This window comes from Papio anubis, chromosome 15 (assembly GCF_008728515.1).
Source record: "Papio anubis isolate 15944 chromosome 15, Panubis1.0, whole genome shotgun sequence".
Classification (NCBI taxonomy): domain Eukaryota; kingdom Metazoa; phylum Chordata; class Mammalia; order Primates; family Cercopithecidae; genus Papio; species Papio anubis.
The window spans coordinates 11,146,285-11,166,101 of NC_044990.1; the positions used below are offsets into that span (position 1 = coordinate 11,146,285).

The following is a 19,817-nucleotide window of genomic DNA, read 5'->3' on the forward strand; positions in this document are numbered from 1 at the left end:
CACAAGTATGTTTTGCCTCTGCAATGCAGCACTGCCAATAAGGCCTACTTGTAATTGCCATTGTGGTTGGCACTTTGTCTTTCAGACTTATACTGTCTGCCCTGTGCTAAGACCTTTTCAGCTAGAAATATTTACCTGGAGTACATTACAAATAAGAGAAGCAGCACTAACTAGGAAAGACAGCCTTCAGCTGAGGAAATCAGAAATCTCATGTCTCGTCTCTCACTGACTAGTTGACTAGTCCTCAGGGCTCTTTATCTCACATACCCATTTGCAATGCCTGTGTAAAACTCTGTGTCAGGTGCTATTATGAGAGGATATCATATGCATTATATACTATTCTTAAACACTAGAGGAAGAAAGTACACTTGAAATCCATTCACTCTTTTTACTTTTGAGAGATGTGTATTGTATTTAAATTCTTATAAATGATTTTGCCTGCTTTTCAAGGACAACTAAGACATGATAATGGTTATACAAAGAATACTATTAGTTTTCTTTAATATCAATCTATGTTCAGTAGAGGCTGGATAGCAAAACATTTACTCTCATTTACAGTTTATTATATACCAAGCTCTACAAAAATGGCTCAGGGAAAAGAACCTAAACATAGAAGTTAATTTTAAAACATTAACATACTAAAGATTTTAGTAGTAAAAAATGTTTTATTTTGTCTAAATGCACAGGAGAGGAATTTAAGTATAAGTTATGGGCTTGGTTACTTGCCTACTCTTCTGTGGACAAGTATTGTAATTTTTGGCTTCTGTTTTTTATTTCTTATCAATTGCTGGTTTATCTCTAAAAGGGTTAAATCCTTTGTTCTCACAGTTCATTCTACAATAACGTATCTTAGTATCAGTCCTTAAAATATTATTTATATGTATTTGATATATGTGTGTAAATGTGTATAATTTCTAACCCTAATCAGTTTAGAAACAGTGGAACTTTTTCCTGGCTGCTCCAGTTTACACACACACACACACAGGTAGTATACAGTCTTCATCCATTAAGAAGCAACGATGTGATTCTTGAACATTTTCCTGGTGCATGAACTTGCGTCTTTGCCACGAGTTTAATCTGAAGGCACCTGTCCAACATAAATAATAAAAGAACATTCTAAAAATACCCACTGAAGGAATTAGGTGTGTACTGGAAATACAGTGCTATGAAGAGCCAATTACAATTTTTCGTAGCACAAACAACCAAAGGGAGAATGTTTCTCAGGAGAGGACTCTTGATTCGCAGGTGATTTTTTCATCGTGTGGAGATCTGGATCTGCTTGAGCACCAGACAAGCTTGGTGTCTTCTGAGGACGGCGCCCGGGAGCAGGAGAACATGGATGACACAAACAGCGAGCAGCAGTTCAGAGTCTTCAGAGACTTCGACTTCCTAGATGTGGAGCTGGAGGATGGAGAGGTACGGTGTATCCTCTGTACAAATAATCCCCGCACCCTTTTCCTTGACTAATGAAACTGTTCTTTTTACCTGCTAAATAATGAGTTTTTGTACCAAGATCTTTAATTGGAAAGTTGTAAACTTTATTTTGAATCAACGTATTCAAAGTACAGCAGCTAAACTTTGGCAAAAGTTACCACACCCTTCCTGTCTGAGCCCACGGCAAATGCTGCCAAGTTATTTCTAAGTGGCAAAGACCTGAGTTTTAATGACCACACAAAGCCTGTATGTGTGTGTGTAGCCCCAAGCTGGACTTTAAAAAAAAAAATCACAAAAAGCATTTCAGTTCTGAGCCTATTCACTGGTACCTGAGTAAAATATGCTAAGCATTTAATCATTTCTAATGTGAAGTTTCTCTAATTCAATTCCTTCAAAGCTTGCCTGCTACAACATGAGACCAGAGCCTGAGGGATCCAACATTTTTGTGCTTGATGAAATCATTAGAACTGGAAACAAAATACAACGCACACGAGAGAGCTCTTTGCTCTGCTTAGGTCGGTGGCTGGTGTTCTAGACACTGGAATAGCCGAATTCAAGTCTCAGTGGGCAAATGCAGATTCGTTTATTTTGGATGATAATCATGATCATAAGATACTTTCAGCTATGAATCATGTTTTTGAAAACAGGTATTGAGAGGAGGAGCATCACCTGTCAGTCACCTTCATTTCGGTAACTTAGAGGCATGTTTCACCTGACAGGCAGTCTTTTGCCTCTTGGGATCAAAACTCAGTTCACTTAAGTGAGATTGGATGACGTAAAGGTGCCTGGTTCGGAACCTGGCTCATGGTGTTGTCAGCTCATGTTTAACTGCACCAGATTTCCCAAACAGCTGTCTGCTAGTCTTACAATTGAGAAGACAGGCCCAGATCCCAAGTTTAGGATTTCCTGCATTAGGTAGGCACCTCCTTACTTAACTACAGATTTGTGGGAAAAAATGCTTCAAGTAGCTTCCTACCTTCCCTAAAGGATTTTATTACTGACCAACCCGCTTATGTCTAATTGAAGCCAAAGAGCCCTTTGCTTTTGTCCTTCCTGGTCCACTGATAACCCTGGATGTCTGTCCCAGCAGGAGAGAACCGTGTCCTCAGAATAAAGAAGGTGTTCACCAATTCTTTCCCTGGAGAACAAGTTTAGCAGACCCAGTCCTTAAGCAGCATAAAGGCACTGCTATAATGCATCCTTAAAATAACTGCCAGCTTAATTTTCACCTTGAATTGCTTAAGAACCAATAAAAAGTATTGCAAGTTTTTATGATCCATAATAAATGATAGAGAAAGCATTCGCTGAATGCAGTGAGGATTGTTTTAAAAGTCTAAAGCAAAATACAACTGTTTTGAATACTTTCAAAAATGTCTCTGAGCCAGAGCTGAGAGTTCAGCTAGTGTCAAAAGATCAGCTCCCTGATCTGACAGCTGACCTAATGTTTGCTCTTCGGTTAAAATTCAAGCTTGGACACCTGTTTCCCTCTGGAAGTTACACAAGGGAGGGAAAAAACAGATGAAGCAAGAGAGGGATCATTTCCTGTCTCAGCCACAGAAAAACGTTATGTGAAACAACCTAGCAGGAATGATGTAAAGCGAAGGCATCCGACACAATTTCAGAACAGCTCATCAATTTAGTTTCTATCAAAATAAAGGAAGGAAAAATATGGGATGCCTATTACTTAAAAATAAATATTATACTAATGTTTTTCAGGGACAAGAAGTAAGGAATACTACACCTTTTTTCTAGTCTTCTCTTTATTGTCCTAGACTGCAATAACTAAAAAATCACAGTGATTATTGTATCTTTCATTGTTAAGATTTTATAAGAAACTGGCTAGGCACAGCGGCTGACACCTGTAATCCCAGCACTCTTGGAGGCTGAGGCTAGAGGATCACTTGTGTCCAGGGGTTTAAGACCAGCCTGGGCAACATAGCAAGACCCTGTCTCTACAAAAAATGAAAAATTAGCCAGGGGTGATAGCACATGCCTGTAGTCCCAGCTACTCAGGAGACTGAGGTGGGAGGATGGCTTGAGCCCAGGAGGTCAGGCTGCAGTAAGCCATGATTGCACCACTGCACTCATACTGGGTGACTGAGTCAGACCCCATGTCCAAAATAATAATAATAATAATAATTAGAAGAAGAAATTCACGGGGCTGAGAGTGTACATTTTATCCAAATAAAATAAGGCATTTGAGAATGTTTTGTTACTTCCCAATAAAATCACAGTAAGGGATTCTAGCATTCTTGGAGTAGAAGAGTGAAGAGGCCTGGACTTCAGAGTCCAACAGCTCCAGGTTTGAATTTCACCTCTGCCACTGACCTTAGCTGTATGACTTAAGCATGGATGCAATTCCTCTTGCTTCCACTTCTTTGTCTATTATGTGGGTATAAGAATACAAGTTGAGCAATCCTCATCTGAAAATTCAAAATCTGAAATCCTCCAAAATTCTAAACTTTTTGAATGCTAACACAACATCACAAGTGAAAGATTCTACAACTGACCTTACATTACAGGTCATAGTCAAAATGCAGTCAAAACTTTGTTTCATGCACAAAATTATTTTAAAATTGTATAAAATTATCTTCAGGCTATGTATTTAAGGTGTATGTGAAACATAAACAAATTTCATGTTTAGACTTAGGTCCCATCCCCAAGATATCTCACTATGTACGTGCAAATATTTCAAAATTTTTTAAAAATCTGAAATCCAAAATACCTCTGGTCCCAAGCATTTTGAATAAGGCATACTCAACCTCTACCTGCCTGTAGAGCTGACATGAGGATTAAATAAAATAACCTATGTATAATGTCTAGCAAAGTGTCAGGCATATAGTTGGCATTGCAAATGTTAGTCTCCTTGTATTGTCATTGGTGAATAATTTTAGTATATCCTCATCTGATAAAATTAGGCGTACTTGGCTTTTAGATCAAAACACAGTTGTCAAAAAAAAAGAAAGACAAGTCATTTTGTCATATCTGTTCCTTTTCATTGGTCTCAGAATTTACTAAGTGATATCTACAAGAGTTTGCCCTTGAACTTCTTAAAATCTTTAAAAGGTGTTGTGTCTTTGCTATTAATTGCACATCAGCAGTAAGCATCATGATCACAAACACTTTTAGCTTCGTGAACAGGCTCAGGTGATGCCACCTTTATTTCCAGTTGATGACTCTCATTCGTGTTCCCATAACATTTAACAGTTTTTTCACAAATACGTATTTAGGTATTCCAAAAAAAAAAGTGTTGAGGAGACCAAAATTGTCACAGAGGTAGAAAGTTATTTCAGAAATTGTAGTGATGATTTGTTGTCCCAGCTCTGTCATCCACAGCTAAGGGATTTGGAATTTCTGATGTTTCATGTTGATTTTTCTCTTTGCAGTTAGTGTATATTTACCTTTTTTTTTAAGGTGCACCTACTGAAGTGTATATTGTTAGCACTGTTAGTTAATGTTGTGTTAACACTAAGAGAAATGTTCTTGAGTATCTTTAATATAATCATTGTAAATAGACCTTTTGTTTGTTTTTCTGTTCATTCAATCTGCTACCCAGGAACTTCAGGTAAGATGATGCTGTTTTTAATTCAAATATGCTAGTAGATGTTTTGCATCTTTGCAGATTTATAACAACATAACTGCTTTTTTCCTCCCTTCCAGAATATATATGCTTATTTGTGTGCATATTTCCATTTAGGTGTGTGATATAAGAGGTATTTTTCTTGGCTGCTCTAGTATGGAAATGTTTTCTAAAATGTAAATACATTTTTAAAACTTTTATATGCCTAGTTCTGAAAGTTGCATGATTATAACTCAGAGAAGTGGAGTTTTCAAATCTGATCTATGGCAATCCTATTATTTCTCATTAAGTGATTGCACAACTGGATGGGTTTTATTGTTAAATTCTTGTATTAAAACTGAAATCGGCGGGTGTGAAGGCTCCCACCTGTAATCCCGGCATTTTGGGAAGCCGAGGTGCCAGATCACTTGAGGTCAGGAGTTCAAGACCAGCCTAGCCAACATGGCAAAACCCTGTCTCTACTAAAAATACAAAATTTAGCCACGCCTGGAGGTGCACACCTATAATCCCAGCTACTCAGGAGGCTGAGGCAGGAGAATCCCTTGAACCCAAGAGGCAGAGGTTGTAGTGAGCCAAGATCACACCACTGCATTCCAGCCTGGGCAACAGAGCAAGACTGTCTCAGAAAAAAAAGTGAAATTAACAATTTGCATCTAACCATATACCATATATACTTTCAATTGAGTCTTTTTTCCCCCCAGGAATTAAAGGCTATCTCTATCTCTGTGTAGTGACTAGATAACTTTTCATCCGAACCAGGGCCCTTTTGAGAGTAAAAGGGGGTACTAATAATATTTATGCCCAAACAATAGGCATTAAAACCGGGATCATCCTGGACAAAGTGGCCTATGATCGGTCTCTATCTATGTATATCAGACTTACTCTAAGTAGAACATTTGGGGGAGTATATTTTGACCACAGTGTACCCAAATTTCTTCAACAATAATTCTTGTTTGACAGAGTTCCAATATGAAAAAATATGTGTCAAAAAATAGTACTTCTAACATTTCTAGAATGTTTAATCATTAATACTTTCCCATCTCAGTATAAATTCTGAGTGGTTTTTAAGTTTGATAACTGACATATACAGAGCGTTCCTCTGGACTAGCCATCCTCTGCATTTTCTCACATGTAGGAAACTGTTTTGACTTTTCACTTTGTATGTAACATAAAATACAAATCTGACGTTTGGGGGAGAGGAAGGATGGAGGGTGGGTCTCCCACTAGGGCCATGCTGAGAAAGCCTGGTTGAGTTTTAATCACCATGGACTTTAACCAGGGCCAGACTGCAACACTGTTCCATCTCAACCTCTCAGCCACCACCAGGGGAACCATTTCAACACCCTTACCTCTAATGGAGATGCTACATCCTCCAGCAAGACAGCCAAACCTTATTCCTGCAAGAACAGCTTTCCCTGCCTTCCTATTTTCACACCTGATTGGTTCAGGTCTTCACCAGAGCTGCCACCAAACCAGCACTAGCAGTGACCTGTGCCTGGTGTAGCGTTCTCCCACCTGGATGTCTGTATTCCTCTGTAAGCTCATGGTTCTGTCTCAGGTGCAGTGTGGGAGACCTCCAGAATCACAGCCTAAGATAGTTCATCCAACCCTTCCAGTCATTTGGCACAAGAGAGTCAGTTTTGTGAATTTGTGTTTGTATATTTTTCCCTATAATTTTCACATTCTTCTCTTTTTACTCTGTATAGTTAGTATTCTGATTTTTCTGTATTTTTTTCCTCTCTTTACACATTGGGTTTTCCTTTTTCTTCCCAGAACTTTTGCCTCTTTCATATATATATTTTTTTATTTTCTCACTGCAATGGCTATTTTTAAAATCCCAGGATAACAGTTAGCCATTTTCCATCAGAAAAAAAGAAAAAATTATGTGGTGGTAATTTAGCACAGCAGATACTGGATGTTAGAAACAATATTCTGAGTCTGCATTCTCTTTTATAATCAAACAGCCCTAAGAGCAATCATAAATATCATATGTGAGGATGAATAATGATAATTTCTATATCTTATCCAGATTGTGCTTAGGATTTGTACCTCTTGCCTTCTACCATGAATAGCCCAAGCAGACTTTGGAAAAGCTACACCTCTGTTATATGACAGATCTGTGAGAATGGCAACTTGTTTCACTAGGAGACAGACACGACCCTTAAAACAGAGGGAAATCAATAAATCATAATGCTCATAAGTTTAACAGTAACTCACATCTCTCATAGTATGTTGTTCACTGAGCTCTCATCAGAAAAAGTTATTTTATTTTATTTCAATGAACTATCAGGCAGTGTTTCAAATTACCAGTAAATGAAAAGGTTCTGTGCTAGATTTTCCCAGATCATTTGTTTAGGTTAAAATTTGCTCAGTCAGCTGAGTAATATTTTTCTTCCTTTATTTCTGTCTTAACAGAGAGAAAAATAAAACCCAAATCCATTTCTAGAAAAAAGAAAAGTTATGTTATCAAATACACTTGTTTAATAACTGATGGTTTGTAGAGAAAGTCTGAATGCAACTAAAAGCTTTCTTTAACACTTACATGGCCACTTAAGCTAGTTCTCAGTAATTCAAAATATACAAATCAACATTATTATTTGAGGCCAGGTGCAGTGGCTCAAGCCTGTAATCTCAGCACATTGGGAGGCCAAGGCAGGTGGATCACTTGAGGTCAGGAGTTCGAGACCAGCCTGGCAACATGGCAAAAACCCAGTCTCTACTAAAAATACAAAAAATTAGCCTCGTGTGGAACCTGGAAGGTGGAGGTTGCAGCGAGCTGAGATCACGCCACTGCACCACTCCAGCCTGGGCGACAGCAAGACTGTCTCAAAAGAAGAAAAAAAAAACAGTAATAGGCCGGGCGCAGTGGCTCACGCCTGTAATCCCAGCACTTTGGGAGGCCGGGGTGAGTGGATCACGAGGTCAGGTAATCAAGACCAGTTTGGCCAACACAGTGAAACTGTCTCTACTAAAAATACAGAAAATTATCCGGGTGTGGTGGCACGTGCCTGTAATCCCAGCTACTCAGGAGGCTGAGGCAGGAGAATGGTGTGAACCTGGGAGGTAGAGGTTACAGTGAGCCGAGATGGTGCTGTTGCTCTCCAGCCCAGGCGACAGTGCGAGACTCCATCTCAAATGATGATGATGATAATAATAATAATAATAATAATAATAATAATATTTGGTACCGAGTCCAGGAAATTAACAATTTTCTACACTGCGACAATTATTTAAAGAATAACCTAAAGCAAAAGTTAAAGTGTCGCCGCTCTGGCCTCTGCATAGTGCATGATCCATCAGACTTTGCCCAGCTGCTCTGATAGTCTTTAACTCTGCATTGTGTCTGTGAAAACCGCTGTGGCAGAAATAGGCTGGAATGTTTACCTAATGCTCTTCCACTAAATACCCAAAGGATTCTGGAATGTGCTACAAGCATAGCTCCTACATTTTTCTCCTTCTGAAAACAGTACTAAACAGGGGCTGACCTCAGGGTGGTGGGAGTGGGTGACACCTCTTTTGAAGTTTTCATACTAATGGTCTCTTTCCTACAGATTTTTGAAAACAGATCATTGGTAGTGTTTACCAAAATCAACTTTTTAAAAAATGTAATTATTACCCACCACGCCAAAGAAAAGTATGTCATCACTTCTACCTATGACTTCACATGAGTTTACATGAAAATAGTGTGCTTTTACTCCTTTTCACATCGGGTAAACAAGAGTTTTGATACCAAAGTAGATGAGGGCCTGAGAGTTAATAATGACCATATTTGTTCCTAAGCTGTGACTAATTGAATGTGTGAACATGTGAGTGCAAGAGGATTTTGGCATTAAAAAAAACTGGCTGATGGTGTGATTTCAGGGTGAGAGTATGGACAATTTCAACTGGGGAGTGCGCAGACGTTCTCTGGACAGCCTGGACAAGTGTGATATGCAGATTCTGGAGGAGCGCCAACTGTCAGGAAGCACTCCCAGCCTGAATAAAATGAACCATGAGGACTCCGATGAGTCATCTGAGGAGGAGGACCTCACAGCCAGCCAGATCCTGGAGCACTCAGACCTAGTAAGTAGCAGCTCTCCCACTCTAGGAATTGGGAGGCTTATTTTTTGTAACTAATGCAGGAGTCTAGTTTCCAGTTGCAGCCAAGGAAACTTTCCACAGCTGCTGAACTAAAATCGGAACTGTCAGGTGGTGTCTAATGGGTTCTAACTGGCAAAGTCTTCTCTGTAGGTTGCAGATGGAAACAAAGACTGGGGTCCATGTGATTCACCCTGAAAGCCACCAGATCTGTTGAGGCCTAGATTTTTCACAAATACTTTTATGATTCTGGAATCTTGTTAAAAATTCCCCAGATCTCTAAAGTGTGGAGATATGACAGACGTTTTGATGTGATTATCTGAAAATGCCTGGATTACTAACTGCTATGTTTAAGGTCCAAAAATGGTGAAATGTGGAAGTTTAAAAATTAAGACGTATTAACCAACAACTAGAGAATTGGAGCTTTTAAAGAAAGAGAACTTCACACTATGTTTAATTTCCTTTGTGTTTTAAACAGATCATGACTCTCTCCCCCTCTGAAGAGACAAATCCCATGGAGCTGCTCACCACAGCCTGTGACTCGACCCCTGCAGACCCTCATTCCTTTAACACCAGAATGTCCAGCTTTGATGCTTCCTTGCCTGATATGAATAATCTGCAGATTTCTGAGGGTTCAAAGGTGAAGAGATTTTAACAATGATGATTTATACTTCCCTTAAAACACTTTATAAAAAAAAAGCACTTCAAATTTTCTGAGAATTCTTAAGGGGTCTCAAGTAGAAAGACTATCTTTATCTTTTTCTTTCTCTCTTTTTTAAAATAATAGAAGTTTGTATACCTGAGCCTATGTTTTGAAGTTGTTTTACCCCCACAAACTTGAGCAGCCATCTTCTTCTTGGCTGAAAGACTTGATTTGAGGTCTTTCTAAAATGAGACATTTTGCATGAACACTGCTGGTGGATGGCAAAACCAGTGGTGTATGTCTGAGATCGCTGTGACTGGGAAACTGCTGGTCGTTGTCATGAATTTTATAAAACAATATACTAAGTGAGGTGTGGGTGTATGCACGTATTTGGGGAAATTTTTTCCTATGTAGGAAACAATTATACAATTTGTACATTGATTCAGTGCTTGCCTTTTGGCATACTATCAGAATTTTTAATGTCGATCACAGTCTTATGCCAGATTCGCACAAAACTCTTCTCTCCAGAGTCTGTGAGGAGAAAAGTAACTAATAGATGTAATTTTCTTAATTTAAAAAAATCTAACAGTGTATATTTCATTTAAAGTTTATTTTATTAAAATGTCCTGAAAACCATCCACTTGCATGCTTTGCCCACATCTATGCCCATCAGTATAGAACTGTGTTTCCTTTTAGTAGAAATACCAAAATAATCAATTGCTGTTAAGATAGAGTCAAGCACTCTCTATCATGAGTTTGGTTACAGTTGTGCAAGTTCAAAAGAAAAAATAAAATTGAAAAAAAATTTATAAAAGTATATTCCTTCCGACACTTCTAATGGAAAAATATAATATTGGCTCTTCTATATTCTCTGATAGTACAGTAAAAATAGATCGGAAATCTAGGAAAATCTATGTGCTTTAAACCAAGGGCAATCACCAAATTATAATTACCTAAAAATATTGAAGCTTAAATAGTAATTATTTCTAAAATTGCTTCGTTGCAAAGGTACTACAATCAGGATTCTTGGAATTAGCAGAGTTCTTTTTTAGCCAAAAGAAAAAAAAAAAAAGCCCAGAAAGAAAAGTTGTCTAAGTTAAAATTCTAAGATTATGAAATTAAATTTCATAGAAAAAACATAACAAAGTATATGTGAAGTTATTAGCATTTGATATTTGTCAATGTCAATATGGTCATTTTCTCCACTTTTCTATTTTGAATGCTAAAAACATATAGATTTCTCATAGAAAGTACTACTTAAGGCCAGGCGCTTTGGCTCACACCTGTAATCTCAGCACTTTGGGAGGCCGAGGTGGGTGGATCACGAGGTCAGGAGTTCAAGACCAGCCTGGCCAAGATGGTAAAACCCTGTCTCTACTAAAAATACAAAAAAATTAACTGGGCTTGGTGGCGGGTGCCTATAATCCCAGCTACTCAGGAGGTTGAGGCAGAGAATTGCTTGAACCCAGGAGGTGGAGGTTGCAGGTAGCTGAGATCACACCACTGCACTCCAGCCTGGGCAACAGAGCGAGACTCGGTCTCAAAAAAAAGAAAAAAATAAAAGTAATACCTAAGTAATAGATCTCATCCTATCAAGGAAAAGTCAAGTCCCATTTCTGAGGAGCTCTCCCTGTTTTTCACATAAGTTGCATTTCTGCAATGTTTGATATATCTATGATATTAGAGAAAATAAAAGGTATTTTAATAAGAACTCATCTGTTCTCTAATGGATTAAATGTATGTACACTAATAACCTAGACCAGGAACCAGTGGCCAGCCTCATTGGCAGCACTGTAGTTTTAAAAAGCAGATATGGATCAACATCTCAAACTCAGTATTTACCAGCAATTCCTCCAAAGACATGAGATATCTTATTTCCCTAATATATTTTTGCCATTCCTGGTAATTTTCCCTATTAATTCTAGAGTCGAAGTATAATATATATCTTTTATATATATATATTTACACACTGAATGAGTGAACAGATGTTAACTCGAGATAAAGCTCTAATTCATATACACTTCTATTTTGCCTTGCTTTTGTTTTGTTTTAAGAAAATGACTCACTGTAACATGTACATCTTTCTTCCTCCCGCTTCTGATCTGTAATCCAGTTGCCTTCCTTCCTCTTCTAAAGAACAATCAGTCCTCCTTTTTCCCCTGGCCCAGGCCCAAACCCAACCTCTTTTTCCATTTTACTTGCTATGTCTCTTTCCTGCCTCTCACTGATCCTGGTTCTGCCCGCCCTAGAGCCCTTTCATTGTACTGTTCATTCCACATTTTGTAGTCAGGTAAGAGCAGATACTCATATCTGTTATCTTTAGGGGGTATTCTCAAGGGTAAAGCATACATGCAAATGGATCTTAGAGCATCCCCTATATGGAAAGACCAAGCAACCCAGCAGGCTTAGGGAAGGACTCTGGATCACTTGTGCACACCACAGGTATCCTGGGCATCTACTGTGCCAGGCCCTGATGATTCTACATTCCATTGGTAAAGGGGTTCTATATTAGAGAATTAACTCTGGATAGGCTTGCTTTAGAAGGCTGGGTTTGGACAATGAAAGGAGTTCTGAATCCTAACGCAGTGTTTCTTGTCCCAGCTCCAACTCTGATTTTGGACCTGATATTAGACAAGTCCCTTTCCCACATGGAGCATTGTTTCCTCATCTGCAAAATGTGGAGGTTGGACTGGAGGTCTTGATGGTCTTTTCCAAGTTGAGCGTTCATACCCTGTAAGCATTGGCCAAGTATGAAAATCTACTGGGAGCCCCTTTGGGGACTGTTATGAAAGAGATTGAAAAGAAGATAAAGAATGAACAGTACTTCAGAGAATTCCTGAGTCCAGCCTAGAAACAGACTATACTGTAGCTAGAAAACAAATGTCCCCATTTCTATCACCATCAGCATTTCGGTCTCTCTTATTTGTTCCTTAGTTGAACAGGTTGTCCTGTATGTATTCTTACACATTGGGGGATTCTTTTGTCTTTTTATTCTTCCAGGGTGAAGCTGTTCGTGAGGAGGAGGACACCACTGTGCATGAGGATGATCTTTCTAGTTCTATCAATGAACTTCCAGCAGCTTTTGAATGCAGCGACAGCTTTAGCCTGGACATGACTGAGGGGGAAGAAAAAGGCAATCGGGCGCTGGACCAGTTTACCCTGGCGAGGTAATGGAGCCCTTGGCTGATGTGAGTGGTGTGAATGTGCATGGTACATTGTGTGGCATTCACACTCAAGTTAAATGTCACCCTTGCACTGCTGGGACATCCTAATGAAGGAGTTCAAAGTGACATGTATCATGGCGGGCTCTCAGCTGAGTTAGAGTCATCCAGTCCCATTATAGGGCCTCATGTGGAATGAAGAAGGGACACTTACATATGAATTCATAAGGCCAGAAAGCAACATAAAAAGCAAAGGAAGAGCCTGGGAACATGGTCCAGACCTTGGAAGCTTTGAAGATAAGCAAGACTTGGCAAGCCTTGGAAATAAGCTCTTTCCATGTGGAGTTAAAACACTGGAACAAGAGGCTCTTTATACAGTAAATACCTACTCTTTAAGTGGGTGTCTTTTGGCCTAGTGGCTGATATTTCTGAGACTAGTGAGATATAGAAACAGAAAAAAAAATGTGAAGAGAAATAGATAAAAACATCAGAGGTTAGACTAATCCAGCATCTAGAATAAATCACAAATAGTAATGCTACAGATCTACTTCAGGAGAAGAAAGTTGAGATCCTAAAATTACTCTTCTGAAAGTTGAAAATAAGAACTAAGTAAAAGCTTCTGATATGCTAGACAAAGGCCTTCTGTTACAGTAAGCAATGTCTGTCCATCAAAGGAAAAGGTTAAGGTAATACCTAGAGAAGAATTTGACCTTTCATTTTTGATTCATTATCTCTTCTTTCTTCCTGCCTCTCTGTCTCTCTTTCCCTACGTATCTCTGGTTTCCTTGTCTCCCTCCACCTTTGTCTTCCAGGCATTTGTGCATATGCATTTATTAATACTCTCCCTCCAGAAAGGAAAAATTAGAAGATTCAAAATTTATATAATTTTTATAATGAAAAATGAAGAATGAAACTGCCAAAGCATAGGACTGTGGTTTACTTTGGGGCATGGCCTCTGTGAAAGTGAGAGGCATTGCTGAAGGCTAAAAGAGGTACCAAGTCTATAGAAAGGGAATCAGAAATGGAGGAATCACAGAAATTCTAGAGGTGCAAATTCTATTTCCTCAAATCATGAAAGAATCTCAGTGACCTCTTGCCAGGTGTGGTGGCTCACACCTGTAATCCTACCACTTTGGGAGGCCGAGCTGGGTGGATCACTTGAGGCCAGGAGTTCAAGACCAGCTGGCCAATATGGTGAAACACTGTCTCTACTAAAAATACAAAAATTAGCTGGTCATGGTAGCACACGCCTGTAATCCCAGCTACTCTGGTGACTGGGGCACGAGAATTGCTCGAACCCGCGAGGCAGAAGTTGCAGTGAGCCGAGATCACGCGACTGCACTCCAGCCTGGGCGACAGAGCGAGACTCAAAACAAACAAACACACCAAAAAGAATCGCAGTGACTGCTGAGTGAAAGCCAAGACCCCAAAGCAACTTCAAAAGGAAGAGGAGGTAGAATAGCTACCACATTTTGCTGACTCTCAGGGTGAGAATTTATAAAACCCGGTATAGGATGAGAAGGACATCACCCCTTGACATAGTCATTTTCATTTTTTCCAGCTTTGGAGAAGGTGACAGGGGAGTCTCTCCCCCTCCCTCGCCCTTCTTCTCAGCCATCCTTGCCGCCTTTCAGCCCACAGCCTGCGACGATGCCGAGGAGGCCTGGCGCAGCCACATCAACCAGCTTATGTGCGACTCAGACGGCTCCTGTGCTGTGTATACATTTCATGTGTTCTCCTCCTTGTTTAAGGTATGTGTGCTCACTGAAAGTGCAGAGGACTTAGTTTCTAAGGGGAGCCAGGTAGCTTCGAATTTAAGGAGAGGTTGTTCTTTTGTTCTGGGGTTATACTACTGTATTTTCTCTTCCAGACACCCCTAAATTTCCTCTGACTTAAAAATTTCTTCTATTTACCCTTAATCTCATCACCCTTCTCAACATGGTATTGGTGATTTAGGCTGCCATGAAGTACCTTTCATTCCTGCCTTTCTTGGTGTTACTGACATCACCAGTCTTCAGCAGCCATAACATCGGGACCGTTAAAAGAATCTTCTGCCAGGCCTATCCTCCATCCCACCCCCCTTTACCTCTCTTTCGTTTTTATTACTTTTATCTTTCCTTTCCTTGTCTTTTCTCAGTTTCCGACTCTATGAATTCCTTAGCATGCCAGCCATAGCTGTGAACACTTTCTTACTCCCTTGAGTTGCTTTTGAACAGATGAAAAGTCATTCTTGCTGTTGTAGCAGGTTGCTGTGCACTGCAGATTTCGTCTTATGAAATGGGAAAATGCCACCTACTTGGTAGCCCTTAAGAATCAGGCCAGTCTAACAACTGCCTCTCCTGCATGAACCACAGCCCCACTGTCCATAGTGTCTTTGTGCAAACTGTAATGAATGTCCCTGCCTCCAGAGGGGTGCAGTACCACACTTGGCCAGCAGAGTGCAGGTGGGATTTCAACCCCACTTCCAATCCCTCAGCCAGACACCCTAGCATCTTGCCCACACAGCTCTCTGTGGCAGTCTCATGTGTGGACACCTTAAATCTCGCTTGTTACCTCATAACATAATTACAATGACTGCTTCCCATTAACTCCTCTATGCATCTTTCTGTAAACTTTTATCCTCCAAATTTCATCAAATAATTGGCAGGAGCAGGAGGCGGCAAAAGAAACATGCCTTGCTGTGAAGAAACACCAGAGCTCTTTGAAGGCCATTGCAGTTAACTAGAACTATGTCTGAGCTTGAAGCAGATACTGACTGTGAAAATGGCACTGCTGGGAATAATGAGGCCTGGAAGCTACGAAGATGAGGTTGTAGGGGAAGATTTGTTGATGTAGAAACATGGTTACCAATATTCTAGTTAAAGAGAAAGCTAGTTTAAATATATGTGTGTGTGTGTGTGTGTGTGTAGATAGATAGATAGATAGATAGATAGATAGATAGATAGATAGATAGATTAGTATTTCTTTTTTTTAAATGCCTAGAAAATAATGAAAATGGCCGGGCGCGGTGGCTCAAGCCTGTAATCCCAGCACTTTGGGAGGCCGAGACGGGCGGATCACGAGGTCAGGAGATCGAGACCATCCTGGCTAACACAGTGAAACCCCGTCTCTACTAAAAAATACAAAAAACTAGCCAGGCGAGGTGGCGGGCGCCTGTAGTCCCAGCTACTCGGGAGGCTGAGGCAGGAGAATGGCATAAACCCGGGAGGCGGAGCTTGCAGTGAGCTGAGATCCGGCCACTGCACTCCAGCCTGGGCGACAGAGCGAGACTCCGTCTCAAAAAAAAAAAAAAGAAAAAGAAAGAAAAGAATGAAAATTATACACCAGAATATCATTGTATCTTCTCAGGGTAATGAAATTTGGGGTGTTTTTTATTTCCTTATTTTTTTTTATTTTTTGGGGGGTGGTGAGACAGAGTCTTGTTCTGTCACCCATGCTGGAGTGCAGTAGCATGATCTCAGCTCACTCCGCCTCCCAGGTTCAAGCGATTCTCCTGCCTCAGCCTCCCAAGTAGCTGGGATTACAGGCATGAGCCACCGTGCCTGGCCAATTTCCTATTTTTCTATAATAAAAAACGCTTTTCTTTCAGCGTTTTCTTAAGCATATTTTTTCATAACTCATTAGACAGAACTCCCATGGATAATATAAGGGGAAAAAATGGAAAGGAACTATCTAGTTCCAACTTTGAATAGACTTGAATTTTGGATGAATGACCAGACAGAACAGTTAGAATGTAGTTAAACTTATATAACTGTTGAGTTCTGTATATCATGGGAGAGGGACAATAATTTAGTTGGACTGAGAGAAGGGGCCCTCAAATCACCTACAGGAAGAGCCATGGCCGAAGGGAAAGGCAGGAAAATAAGGAATGATATATCAAAAGTGCAAAACTGAAATTATGTCCCTCTTAAATGGGTTGTTAAGAAGTCTTGGGGAGTAGGAGACCCCATAGGTAAATCTGCCTTAAAATATCATTTCAGCATTTCAGTAGCCAGTGTCCCTTGACCTCGGTTCTGCTCTGAGGTCAATGGCATTGCAGCAGGTTGCTGTACATTGTAATTTCTTTTTATGGTATGGGAAGGTGCCTCCTACTTAGTAACCCTTAAGAATCAGGCCAATCAGCCAGGCACAGTGGCTCACGCCTGTAATTCCAACACTTTGGGAGGCCGAGGTGGGAGGACCACCTGAGATCAGGAATTCAAGACCAGCCTGACCAACATGGTGAAACCCTATCTCAACTAAAAATACAAAATTAGCTGGGCATGGTGGCACATGCCTATAATCCCAGCTACTCGGGAGGCTGAGGCAGGAGAATCACTTGAACCTGGGAGGCAGAGGTTGCAGTCAGCCGAGATCACACCACTGCTCTCCAGCCTGGGCAACAAAGTGAGACTCTGTCTCCATTAAAAAAAACAAAAACAAAAAAAAAGATTACTTATTAATCTGTTATTCTAGTGAGCAGAAGGTTAGGCAAAACTGAAATAATCTATTTTAAATAATTTCAAATTCAGGATGACATATTTTTAGCTAACATAAAAGTGAACTCTGTTTTTGAGCCTGGAGGCCCTTCTTATAATCCATTTTTGGAGAATTATATACCAGTAGTGCAGATAGCTACTTGGACTGGTTAACTTGGAGTCTTACTTGTAGTGCTCTTTCAACTTCTTCAATTTACTCTAAGTGAAAACCTAGTAGAAACTTCAATGGGCACATTAATGTCATGTCTGAGATTAACCTGGGGCTGGAGGAGATGTTAGATTTAAGACAAAACAATTGGCTGCTAAAAAATAAGAATTCTAGAAATATTTTGAACATTAAGCCAGATTGAAAATTTAAAGCAAACTACCAGAAAGCTACTAATTGAGATAAATTTAATGTTAAGGATTGAGAGGCAAAGCAACTTACTATATTTTTCTAAAAGTTTTTTTTTTTTTTTTTTTTTGAGATGGAGTTTCACTCTTGTTGCCCAGGCTGGAGTACAATGGCACGATCTCAGCTCACTGCAGCCTCCACCTCCCAGGTTCAAGCGATTCTCCTGCCTCAGCCTCCTAAGTAGCTGGGATTATAGGCATGCACCACCACACCTGGCTAATTTTGTATTTTTAGTAAAGACGAGGTTTCACCATGTTGGTCAGGCTGGTCTTGAACTCCTGACTTCAGGTGATCCACCTGCCTTGGCTTCCCAAAGTGCTGGGATTACAGGTGTGAGCCACCGTGCCCGGCCTCTAAAAGCTCTTTTTAAAGAATGATTAATAATATATATTTAAGTTTGGCTGTTATGAGTCATTTTTATTAGAGTTATTGGATTTTTCATGCTTAATTTGACAGTCCTGCACAATACTTTGTCTCTGCCTAGAACGGTCATCTCCCCTTGTCCCTGGGCTGCACTCCCAGTTACATTCAAAGCCCTGATTGGGTGTCACTTCAGTGAGTAAAGCCTTCCCTTACTTCTTTCTCCCTGCCCCTGGCACCTCGGGATTTTGTGCTTGCATCCGTTACACTTGTGACGCTATATGGTAATAACTTGTTTAGGTGTCTGTCTGCCATGAAGAGGGCAGGTGCTTAGTAAATGTAGGAAGAATAAATGGAAACCTTCAACACACAGCTTCTAACTTCATGTCAGTAGACCAGCAGGTTCATTACCAAGACTGACAGGTCAGCCATGGCCCACAGCTGCAGCCACCGTCCAGCCTGACTTCCTCTCCCACCTACCCAGGTATGCAGGTAGCATAAGGAAGGCAGAAGGGAGGCCCTGTCTACACCCTCTACCTGCCTGGCACCTGGCAGCCCACCAGTTGAGATGCTGGTGAGGCATAAAGAGAAAAGAGTTGTATGGGATGGTGATTTCTTGGTGGAAAAAGAGTACAGTGAAGTCAGACTAGCCTTTGAAGTTAAACCTACCTAGGTTCAAATTCCAGTTCTGGCCACTTACTAGCCTTCTAGGCCTGCAGACAGTCCTTACGTTCTCCAAGCCTCAGTGTCCTCCATGGTACAATGGAAGTGAAAACAGTGTCTATGAGTTTTATCTTTCAAAGACTACTTATGACAGCTCACATGGAGAAACAGCTCAAGCCGTGCATCTAGCAGGCCGTCAGCACAGCCTGGCTGCTCCCATTTGGCTGCTCTTCCTCATGGTCATTGGCATGTCCTTTGTGGCCCTGGCCCCACCACAGAGTCTGGATCTTCTGGTGAGAGCCCAGAGGTGACTGACTGCCCACCACAGAGGGGTCTGCAGCCCTGGCACGCCGTGAGCCACCTCCACTGGGGACTCTCTAGCCACTTCTGAGAGAATACTCAGATTGCAGGGGAGAGACTAAAGAGAACAAAGCTAACTCCCAAGTGATCAAACTGGCTATAGGACTGAAAGGCCTCAGATGTCCCATCCAGTGTCCTCGCAGAAGATGACCCCTTCCCCTGAGAGGGGCTGATGTGCCATTTGTTGTCTGGTAACAGTTCACTCTCTAGGATCTTGGGCCACTCCAGCAGCAAGGCAGTGGGTTCAGGTTTCACAGCATCCACTGTCCAGAGAGCAACGCAGTTGTGGAGAGAGGGAGAAGAAAGTACTAAAAATTAAAATGCAAATGAGCTGAAAGGTGGGGACAGGCATGGGCCCTGGGGGGACTCATTTGGATTTGAATTTCTTTTTCATCAGTGTATTGAATCAATCACCCTATGGAGCTTATCTGCAGTAATAATAATATAATAATTTTTTAAAATGCATACCTCCTGTTTTGCTTTTTAATATTACATTTATACTTAAGAACTTTCTCAACCCTGATCAGATGCTATATGAAAGTAATACTTGAAGCAAAATAGGCATTACTAAAATGCCTATTTTAGTAATGCTGGAAATGAAATACATTAGACCTGCTTTCTGCCTGTTATGAATCATTTGTCATTTCCTTACAATGTCTGTTTACTG

The 19,817-nt window shown here is 40.5% G+C and overlaps 1 protein-coding gene across 7 annotated transcripts in view; it reads left to right on the forward strand.

Annotated features, from left to right (window-relative positions):
- The window catches only part of FRY (FRY microtubule binding protein), a 269,947-nt gene that overhangs the window by 225,031 nt on the left and 25,099 nt on the right, over window positions 1-19,817 (forward strand). For 6 of the 7 annotated variants that reach the window (XM_003913738.5, XM_017951077.2, XM_009191740.4 and 3 more), the window contains 6 exons: window positions 1,246-1,416; window positions 4,991-4,999; window positions 8,876-9,076; window positions 9,570-9,731; window positions 12,735-12,901; window positions 14,457-14,646. In XM_003913738.5, coding sequence (XP_003913787.3) covers window positions 1,246-1,416; window positions 4,991-4,999; window positions 8,876-9,076; window positions 9,570-9,731; window positions 12,735-12,901; window positions 14,457-14,646 — 900 coding nt within the window. The remainder of the gene's footprint in view (window positions 1-1,245; window positions 1,417-4,990; window positions 5,000-8,875; window positions 9,077-9,569; window positions 9,732-12,734; window positions 12,902-14,456; window positions 14,647-19,817) is intronic. The other variant, XM_009191743.4, reaches the window with a different exon arrangement.